This window comes from Scatophagus argus, chromosome 8 (genome assembly GCF_020382885.2).
Source record: "Scatophagus argus isolate fScaArg1 chromosome 8, fScaArg1.pri, whole genome shotgun sequence".
Classification (NCBI taxonomy): Eukaryota; Metazoa; Chordata; class Actinopteri; family Scatophagidae; genus Scatophagus; species Scatophagus argus.
Genome location: NC_058500.1, coordinates 11,952,113 through 11,962,483, shown reverse-complemented (window position 1 = coordinate 11,962,483; position 10,371 = coordinate 11,952,113). Strand labels below are relative to the sequence as shown.

Sequence of the window (10,371 nt, the reverse complement as noted above, 5' to 3'; positions counted from 1 at the left end):
ATGTATGTCTTTATCAAGAATGATAAACTAGGCTTGACTGGTTTTCAACCATATTTATGTGATGTGTAAGTAAGAGAGATAAGATGATATAAAATTTTATTCATTCAGTTTTCAAAGGATTTTCTTTTTTGTACCCAAGATGCCATATATTAAAATAAATATATCCAGTACATAGCCTTAGGGTACAACATAGTATACATGTATGAAATACATGCAGGACAAAGGGAAGTGCTATATGCATGAACATATCAACACTGAAAGTGCAGGCACTTACAGGCAATTAATAAACCGTCCAAAAAAATGTGCAAATATGCTCTGTAGGTTTGAATATTAATTCTTTTATTAGAAAATATAAAGTGTTAATGGAAAAGAAAAATGACAAAATGAAACAGTATGAACTTTATTAAACGGTGCATCACAGTGCAGGTAGTAGATCTCATTAAAAGTAGTTAACCATGGAATTGGTTTCAAGTATATGACAATTGTTCATGATAATACTCCTTGTCACTGTCCAGCAATGAGACAGAGGTTGTGTCTTGGTCTGTTGCTGAAAGAGATCCTGTCTTTATCCAGAAAGCCGTAAAAATGTTTAGATGTGTTTTCTATGAAAGCTTGAACAGTGATGTGTGGACAGTGCTGAAATATCTTGCGTGTTCTAAAAATCATTTAGTTTCAATAGCAGTCAATGCACACTTTGTAGTTAACAGTTTCAGGAGTGCATCGCTTAAAATGTGCATGTAGCAGCGCATCTGCCACGTAAGGATGCAATACTATGATATCTTGTTACCCTGGGAGTTGAACTGAGAGCCTGTTTTTTGCCCTTGTAGTTGAAGTAATCTCATCATGACATTATAATGTAGATGAATAGCCCTGACCTGGCAGACTCTGCTCCATCACTGCTAATGGAAGAGAAAAGTCATACTTCACTGCTTGTGCAACTCTGCTGGCAATCATTCTGAATTACAAGGCAGAGCACCAAGACAGGCTTAGTTTTTTAACTGATTGGTCATAATGCAATACTCAAACAACAGCAATAGATACAATATGCCATTTATATTGTAGAGTGATACCTTTCAGCTTCCTTAGATCTGTCTCTCTTGACCCTATCGTTTCAGTGGGTCTAATCAGCCTCAGGATCAGCCCTGATCCCCACTTGACCTGGAAACCTCAATAAATGAAAGTCTTAAGGACTGGCAGCTCATTGGTACAGTACAGCATCCGCCCAAAAACCTCACCGTACAATAGGACACGGTGAAGTAATTCAGATGACTACAATCACAATGTTTTTCATCAAGTGTATAATGCTGTTTTTCAGGGTTTGACTTGAGCCAGAGAAGCTCAGATCTGACGTTTAATTTTTGAACACAGGTGGGTGGAGGAGTCGGACTGAGCTATGATGACCCTTTATTTTATCTAATTTGTGGATTGTGTTAGCGCTGAGTGTGGGAACCACAGAATAAAGCTTCTGCCTTCTGCCTTGAGTTTACATAGTGAACTCCGAGCCTGTTGTCAGTGTCTTACACTAAACGCAACAAACAGTCCGGAGGGAGTAACACCAGACAAAGTGCTCAGCGCACTCACATGTACATGCTTGCAACATTATGTGCAGCGGTCCCTTGCACTGTGAGGAATAAACACCCCGTCGTGTGGCCCGATCTGTTTACGAGTTAGCCTCTGGCCGGCCAGGGTCGTGGAGGTTGTGTGTGTGTGTGTGTGTGTGTGTGTATTTGTGTGTGCGTGTGTTACTGTCTGAGAGTGTTAGGGAATGTGTAATAGAGGGATTACGGGTGAGTGGCCTCCACTTTCATGAGGAAAAAACAAACACAAACACTGGCAGAATGTTAGACAAGCTCAGTGTTTAGAATATTTTTGTGGGGGCACAAGTTTGTCTTCAAAGAGGGCTGCTGTCCAATTCTATTAAGAAGATGGCAACCATATCGTGGATTAAAAGGAAACTCTAAATTGTGTTAGTAGTCTGTGTGTTGGGATTGACTTTCTATCTATTTCTATCTATCTATCTATCCTTTGTTCTGATCATTAAATGTTTTCTTCTATCTGGCACATATCTCTACTTTATTCACCTGTCTTGCTCCACCTTTTCCCTGAATGACGCATGTTGAACCCCTCAGAGGTCGTACCAATCCTCCGAGCAGTGCAAAACCCTGGCTACTGAGGTTGCAGATGTTCCCTGGACCCAACTACTGGCAGGTTGCAACGCCCTTCTGGCGAACATCGAACAGTCCACGAGCCCTGGGATACATGCTTCTGAACTTACCTACTGGGATGTTTCACAAGAGGCCAGCTGGGAAGTCAGGAGGGAGCCAAGGGGAAGGTGAAGGGGGTTGAAGGGAGATGGTCGACAAGCGGAGCAGAGGAGAAGGAGAAGATATTGGTAACACATGGAGAAGGTTCTGGTTTGTGGTGGGATGGTGTTTGTAGACTCAAAGGAGAAGGATGTTTGTGAGATGAGATGCAAACTCTTTGCTACCCTTTGATCTTGTATGCTCTAAGTTAGATTTTTTTTTCTTTTATATATTCTCAAGAAATGTCATTGAAAATTCAAAATGCATACAGTTAAAAAAATATTAGCATTTTGGAAGAGTGAATTTAAGGCAATCACCTACCACGCTTAAATTAACTTACATTTTTGATACCGTAACGTGTCTGCGCATTGATACCAAAACAGTTTCTTTTCCTCCAGTGTCCTCCAGAGTCCTTTATTGCCTGACCCTTTCAGTGCATCTGCATTTGTTAAAGCACTAATGCAGAGTGTTAATTTAAACTGAAACCTTGCTATCTAACTTATCCCTTAATTTAAAAAAAAAAAAAAAACACCACAGGAAAACACTCATCAGACAGCTGTGGGTCATTTTACCATAAGATGACCAGAAAACCACAGATGTTTGCACAGTCTCCTATACGTTGAGAACATAGTCTGAGTCATAAACTGACCTGGAAAAATGAGTTAACAGCAGTGAGTGAATGCAGCGAGTCGCTCCTTTCTGCAACCGTTTGCTTTGTGAGCCAGCAACTTTACATCACAGCTAAATGCTGCCACCTACTGACTTAAAATGACACAACAGGACATAAGATGGACCACATGATCAATACTGATGTGGTGGTGAGTTTTTTTAAGACAAAAAAATATTATTATTTAATTATTTCTTCAAATCAATCAAACTACAAATCATTTATTAATCTGAAATTTAACTCACAAATTATCTCAACCTGCGATGTAACTTTTCAGCCACATATACATAACCTAATAAATACACCACTGACCGACTGTTTTATAAGGAACAGGAACTTTCTGTCAGTCATTTTAAAAGTATATGTACACTTTTTTCTGATGATGTAAAGAAGACTAGTTGTTCCTTAAATACACTGTGCCGTGATGTAAAGATCAACTTTAACTGTAGAAATTGTAGTAATGCTGATTTTAATTGGACTTTTATAAATTTTTTACGAGCTCTAGATGCCTGCCATGAGATTCACTCCTGTATACCTAACATTAAACATGCATGGTTCTCTTTAACTGGTGATGAAGTTTATTATCACATCTCATGCTCATCAAGGGTCAAAAAGGAGGCTCCAAATAAGAGGACAGATTGTATCTCAAGAGAACCTCTTCCTTTCTGTCTGTTTCTCTCTCTTTCTGTCTTTCATACTGTCTCATACACTAACACACACACACACACACACACACACACAAACACACATATATACACATTGGCGGCCCAGTGTGGTATTCCTCTGATAGACCTAATGGTTTCTAGTGCTCAGAAGATAGAGCCCTAACTCATACTGACAGGACAGATTAACACACCGGCCTTAAACACGAGTGGTACAAGTCAAAGGTCAGTACACAGGCAGAGATGTAAACTGTGCTTGAGTATGTGTGTGTTTTTGTGTGTGCGTGTGTGTTAGTGTCTGTATTTTCATTAGTAAAGACGCAGTAAGGCACTAAACAGTTTTCTAAATCCGATGTTGTAATCTAACAGATTAAGCTTTGGCCCATAATTCACCAAGTATCAATAAAAACAACCTAAGCATCCTTTTTTCAATAATTTTTAGAGTATAGAATTCATTTATAAAAAAAATAAAAGAAACAATTAGAATATATATGAAATAAGACTATGAATATAGATAGAAACTATAGAAGAGTGATTAAATTCTAAATTATAAGAACATTAACATTACAACATCAGTGTAGCCTACTGCAAGAGTATACATGAGAATAGTATGTATGATTAATTCTTCTTAATGTTTGTGTGTATCAATAAAGAAATATATTGCGACACGTTATGTAATAACAGAGTATAACATGAGTTATAGTATGTGTGTCTGCTTACAGACAGATTTAAAAAAGTGGGTGAGATGAGATGAAATTTGTAGACAGCAATATGCATGAGCATGACTTGTGTACTTGTAATGCTATTTTACTGATGCAAAAAACATTGGTGGGAAAATATCCAAATTAAACACACTTTATATAGACAAATGTCATGTTATTACATGACAATTGTGATGTATATTACATTTCTCTATATGCCTATAAATGTAGTTACACCAACAGGGACTTTAATGACATCACATTCTGAATACTTAGACAGCTTTGCAGCTATAACGGCTTCCACTCTTCTGGGAAGGCTTTCCACAACATTTTGTGTTTCTGTGGGAGTTTTTGTCCATTCATGAAGTAGAGCAATAGTGAGATCAATTACTGATGTTGGATGAAAGGGCCTGGCTTGTATTCCCTGTTCCAGTTCATCCCAAAAGGTGTTGGATGGGGTTAGCATCAAAAACAACCCACCCAGTCAAAAACAGCCCTATCCCAATACTTTTGTCTATATAGTACAGCGCATATCCAGATCGAAATAAGTTGATTTTACACTCCGGTACAATGGGTGGCACTAATGCGCCTATGAGCTGGCTTCTCACACGCCATTATGAATGAAGAAGAAGAAGAAGGGCGCTGGGAGTAGTAGAAGAAGAGTACCTGACGTTTGTCTTTAATCTAACCAGTTGACAAGTTATGAGATTCTGATTGATGGGATAGCTAGTTCCGACTCTCAGACTCGTATATGAGGTAAGATATGTGTCCTTTGATTAAACGTAACACTTAACGAGCGTGCGCGTTATTTAGAATAATGAAACTCAGTTGCTTTGATTTGCCGCCAAAGCTATCTGGCTAGTTAGGTGTGCTAATGCTGCTGGTAAATTTACTTCATGTTATGCGTATGAAGACACTGTTTCTCTGTGCTCCAGCTTTGTTTATTCAGAGACTGAGAATGACTTATTTACCTGTGATTATCCCAAACGGGATGACAAGATTTTACTGTAAATATAGCTGTAATTGTGTGCAAATTGTGCATGAAAACAGCTGTGTGAAGATAAGAAAACGGCTTGCTTGTGTGTTAATATTTTTATGAACGCAGGGATGGATGAGTGGATGGATCAGTCTTCAGAGACGGTGCATGATGACGGTGGTCATGATGGCGTGTGTGTCACCTCCTGGATTTCGGTGTGTCCCAGAGGCCTTTGGAAAGTCCAGCTAAAGCGAACAGGAGAGGGGATTCAACAGACTCCAGTTAATTCTGGAGATGATGCGTGTATGATCCTTTTCTGTTGCTTTCCTTCTTAATGTCAGTGATCCATTTTCACTCTGTATCTTTACAATAGGAATATATGAAGGTTCCAGTTAAACAGCTCACGTAACTTCTCTTTGTCTTGCCTAGCGTGCCCGTCCAGTTACTGGCCAAGGTTGGGTTCACTGTGTCGAGTTCGAGTGCGGCTCAAAGCTGAAAGGGTTGAAGAAGAGAGTTCAGTCTGTGAAAAGGGAAATGAGAAGGTGTCCGACACTGAGGCGACAGAAGAGGTGGCCTCAGCCTTCCCGAGGTGTCAGGACTCTGTGCTGCAGGTCCCACTGGGTGACTGGACGACACTGAGGCTTGGGGAGGGTCAGTGTGATATCACAGAAACGTGCATGGAGAGGATGAAAGCAGGAGAGAAATGTGAGGTAAGACTGACGATGAACTGTGAAATAATTCAGTACAACTTTTGGTGGCATGTTATCTTTTACAATGTTTGATTCAAATGATAAGTGAAAATGGACAGTATCAATCATTAGGGTTTTTTTTTATTTGCAGTATCACATATTGCTTTTATGTGGCAAGAAAATTGTAAGTTTCAGATCTCCTGCCAATACTGCTTGACATTAGAGCCTTAATTTTCAAAGACAGACTACAGGCTTACCAGTTACACAGAACAGTTTTAGTTTTATTTTTAGTCTTATTTTTGTGTGTGAGCGTATACAGCCAGTTTAATTATTGTGTTTTGTTTCTCAGATTCTGATTTCTCCAGTGGAAAATGGACCAGATGTTCCCCATCCAGCTGAGGAAAACCTGCCTTTGTGTGTCACGGTTGAACTGAAAACTTTTACGCCAGGCAAGGAATCCTGGGAGATGGCTCCTGGTGAAAAGTGGGAGTGGGTGAAGTCACACAAAGAGAGGGGTGGAGTGAGATTTAGGAGTGGAGACGTGTGGGGTGCAGCTGACAGCTATAGTCGAGCCCTCAGACTTCTCATCACTCTCTACGGCCACGTCAGAGAGGTGAAGACAAAAGGACAAGAGCGGGAAACGGAGGAGCAGAGAGACACTAACACTGGTGATAAAACACAGTGCCTTCCTTCAGCTGATGAATTCCAAATAACCAAAGCGGAGCTCCACTCAAACCTGTCCCTGTGCCAGCTCAAACTGAATCAGCCAGAGCAGGCTAAGGCCAGTGCAGCTAAAGCTACTCAGCTGGAACCCAGTGGGGCTAAAGCCTGGTACCGACTGGGCCAAGCCTGCCAGATGGTGAATGAACTGGAGGAGGCCAGGCAAGCATTTAGGAAACTTCTGGAGTTACAGCCAGACTCGCCTGCTGCTTTGAAGGCTCTTAAAAACATAGCAAGTAAAGAGAAAGAGACGAACGCACAGTTGGGACTCAAACTCAGCAAAATGTTCAGCTGAATATTCATTATTATCAAATTAATATCAGTTATTGTTGTTGTCGTTTTGAGAATGCATGTTTTTCTCCCATCTCTATGCTGCATTCCTGAATGTAATTTATAAATAAAACCCACATGTCAAAAAGTAATTTAGGTGCAATTAATATACTCATTTAATAATAAAGGGTGCATGAGATCATGGTGATATTCTGTTTAAGATACAGTACATAGATACAGTAATGACGCCATTTCTCTCGACGACCACAAGGTGTCTCCAGTGTAGCCACTCGTCCTTCACGTTGTCAAAATGCCGAAACCCGGGATCGAACCAGGGACCTTTAGATCTTCAGTCTAACGCTCTCCCAACTGAGCTATTTCGGCGGGTAATATTCTTCCCATAAATACTGTCATTTTGTATATCTTCTACGAAGGTTTTCATTGTAGTTATCTTTCTGTAGGTTGGTTTGAGAGTACACTGAATTAAGTTGAGTTTTCATGTTACATTAGTATGGCAGATTAAGAGTTATTCACCACCACTACGGTAATGAGATGAATAGAAAGAAGACTAACGTCAAAGTAGTGTGAACACATTAAAAATTTATTGATGAAAAAGTTAATGTTCTTCTCTCCCACCCCTCAGAAAGCTCGAGTCCACCCCTGGTTAGCTCCTTTTAGACTTGACTGACTTTGTGTTGTCAGTGCGTGCCTGGGCTGCTGACATCTGTCTCCATGCATCCACAATGAGCAGCAGCGGTATGACGATCCACAGCGCATTCATGAACACGAAGTAGAACCAGAAGTAAACTGGGTGCCCCAACTCACTGTGAGTATAGCCATCTCTGTGCTCCGTGAAGAAGTAAAGCACAGCTCCGTAAAGCTGACCTGGAATCAGAGTATGTAATATATGACCCATGACCCATCAACCCTAATTTCTGGAACTTGCATGCAGCTGAAGATAAGTGACGATAGATTATCTTACCCAATGAAATGATGAGTTGCAGAACAAATCTGTAAGGCTTGTTGGTTAAAAAGGCAAACACAGCCCAGAAGCTGAAAGGTCCCCATAGCCATGCAGTCACAGTCTCCATACAGACAGTGAAGTTATCTGCTCTACATAGAAAATAAACATGAGCGGGAAGAATTAGTTACATTTCTTTCCCTCTGTTTTTATTATTCTGTCTAATGATTAACTCACATCATATATCGACTGTCTCCTTTAGAATACTCTTTCCCTGGAAGAGAAACAACATATTAAAGCAGACTGCACCATCACAGTTTTCTAAACATGTTTTTCTTGGTTGTACTCACAGAGCTGTGACAGGAAGCTCTGGTCTTCTGGAATTATATCATAATACAGTGAAAACCAGGCTTCAATGACACCATGGATGAACCCACAAACGGCAAACCAGCACACAGCCAGACGCCTCCATGTCCCCAGCCTGCCTGTGGTCTTTTTCCAGCCCGTGATCAGCCAGGTCACAGCCAGAAACACCCCAGAAACGGAAAACAGGAACACCAGAATCTCTGACATCGACCGGTCATTGGCGACATAATTGGGAATCAAAAGGTCCCGTGGCCAGAAGGGATGACGAATTTCAGCAGTTGAAGTGGTATCCATCCTCTATTTCGAGAAAAGATGGTCAGCACTCTTCTTCAGAACTGATTGATTTCAGCGATGTGATATTAAAGATCGCATTGCATGTCATTAATTGAAGAATGAACACTTTGCTGTGCATCTCTACTTTGCGCTTGCACTGCAGACAGTTATTATAGTTAGGGTTTGGTATTATTCAAGGATCACAATAGCAGAGAAGGGTAATAATAAATGAGTTTTCTGTCCTTACCTACTAATATGAATCCAGCCAACCGCAATAAAAAAATATGCTGCTTAAAACTTCAACGCGGAAGTCACTACAGCAGGGGGCGGCTACTTGTGATAGTGAAGACCAATCAGACGGCCGAAGGCATAGAGATAGCTGCACATGCGATCTACACGCCTTTGGATTGGCTCTTGATCTCGGAACATGGACATTGTCGTTGACAGCCACCAATGAAAACGTGTCTTACGCTTTTACGCAGTCCTCTCTCTTTTCGTGAACTAGTTGTAAACTATTTAATAATTTGGTGAAGGGTGAATTACGGCTCATAATACAAGGTCCGTGTATCATCCGATTCGATCAGAACATTAATTTATTATACAACTTAATGAAAAGAGAAACGGTAGAAAGTATTTTTGTGGGTATTAAAAAATGATACATAACTATTTTCTAATTGAAGTGGGTATAATGAAACAGATGACGAAAAGCACTAAACCAGTCGTAATTTATGTTTTTGTTTGTTTATTTCCTTGATTGGCTGTTTTTTGTTTTTTTTTCAAATTAATGGATTCCCGACTTGTTTGTGCACGCACTGAAAGCAACGTTTGCAAACACACACAGGAGCGCTCATGAAAGAGCAATAAGTTGGACATGCTACAGAACATAAGTAACCATCGTTATGATAGGGAGATAACCTCATAATCCAAGTTTAAAATATTACTTATGTCAAAATTTAAAAAGGAAAAAAGCAGACTCCCAAGCCGTGTCAGGGATTTATCCCTGCCGTGACCCGGATTCGAACCGGGGTTGCTGCGGCCACAACGCAGAGTACTAACCACTATACGATCACGGCGAGCTACTGGGAGTCATGACACACGTTGTTCTGTAGCGTTTAAGAATCAGTATGGCGTAAACCAATCAACAGTCAAATAGGGGGAGTAAAGCAAATGGGTTGGTTCGTTAGCAAGATACCAGATCTGCTACATTAGGGACTTAACTATATTAGTGTTCAATTTCCAACGTGAAAAGCGGCTTAACTGTCGTTTTCACAAAGCAAAGCTAATCAGAGCTAACTTACCATCTAATTAACTACAAGCTAAGTTGCAGCACTGTCAGCGATTAGCAAGCTAAAATATATAGCCAAGCTACATAGCTTAACGTAATTATTTTTCTCTGCTATTGTAAATACTAAGTAGCTGCATTTACAATAAAGTAAGAGGACAGTTTCTGAACATGCGTCCATATAGGAATTAGGTGTTATACGCAGTACCAGTCCCATATGGTCTAGCGGTTAGGATTCCTGGTTTTCACCCAGGCGGCCCGGGTTCGACTCCCGGTATGGGAACGTCTCTTTTGTTTAATTTTTTTTTCCTTTACTGAAAGTTCTCAAATACTCAGCTTTATTAAGTCAGATTTGTTATGAAAATATATTCGTTATTTTGTGTTATCGTTATCAATCGGAGCTGATATATACGAATAGTAGACCATAACCAAAGAGGACGCTCGTCATTCTTTGTAACTCTAGCTTATGTTCAGATAGACAGCCTCCTTTGATAACATATA

General features: G+C 40.2%; 2 protein-coding genes, 1 long non-coding RNA gene and 3 other non-coding genes across 6 annotated transcripts; 2 read left to right on the top strand and 4 right to left on the bottom strand.

Annotated features, from left to right (window-relative positions):
- Positions 1 to 818: 818 nt before the first annotated feature.
- LOC124062993 lies at positions 819 to 1,660 on the bottom strand. Its single transcript, XR_006844032.1, has 2 exons — positions 1,071 to 1,660; positions 819 to 899 (listed from the first exon to the last, which is right to left on the bottom strand). It is a non-coding gene; the product is annotated as an uncharacterized LOC124062993 (long non-coding RNA).
- A 3,240-nt stretch (positions 1,661 to 4,900) lies between these two features.
- Positions 4,901 to 7,136, top strand: fkbpl (FKBP prolyl isomerase like). Its single transcript, XM_046396123.1, has 4 exons — positions 4,901 to 5,089; positions 5,439 to 5,612; positions 5,739 to 6,019; positions 6,348 to 7,136. The coding sequence occupies exons 2-4, from the start codon at positions 5,441 to 5,443 to the stop codon at positions 7,011 to 7,013; spliced, it is 1,119 nt and encodes a 372-aa protein (XP_046252079.1). The 5' UTR covers positions 4,901 to 5,089; positions 5,439 to 5,440; the 3' UTR covers positions 7,014 to 7,136.
- A 163-nt stretch (positions 7,137 to 7,299) lies between these two features.
- trnaf-gaa lies at positions 7,300 to 7,372 on the bottom strand. Its single transcript has one exon. It is a non-coding gene; the product is annotated as a tRNA-Phe (tRNA).
- A 196-nt stretch (positions 7,373 to 7,568) lies between these two features.
- Positions 7,569 to 8,913, bottom strand: LOC124062975 (EBP cholestenol delta-isomerase). The gene is made up of 5 exons (XM_046396135.1): positions 8,836 to 8,913; positions 8,300 to 8,612; positions 8,187 to 8,223; positions 7,971 to 8,101; positions 7,569 to 7,873 (listed from the first exon to the last, which is right to left on the bottom strand). The coding sequence occupies exons 2-5, from the start codon at positions 8,607 to 8,609 to the stop codon at positions 7,653 to 7,655; spliced, it is 699 nt and encodes a 232-aa protein (XP_046252091.1). The 5' UTR covers positions 8,610 to 8,612; positions 8,836 to 8,913; the 3' UTR covers positions 7,569 to 7,652.
- A 676-nt stretch (positions 8,914 to 9,589) lies between these two features.
- trnah-gug lies at positions 9,590 to 9,661 on the bottom strand. The gene has a single exon. It is a non-coding gene; the product is annotated as a tRNA-His (tRNA).
- Positions 9,662 to 10,081: 420 nt separating this feature from the next.
- Positions 10,082 to 10,153, top strand: trnae-uuc. Its single transcript has one exon. It is a non-coding gene; the product is annotated as a tRNA-Glu (tRNA).
- The last annotated feature ends 218 nt before the right edge of the window (positions 10,154 to 10,371 follow it).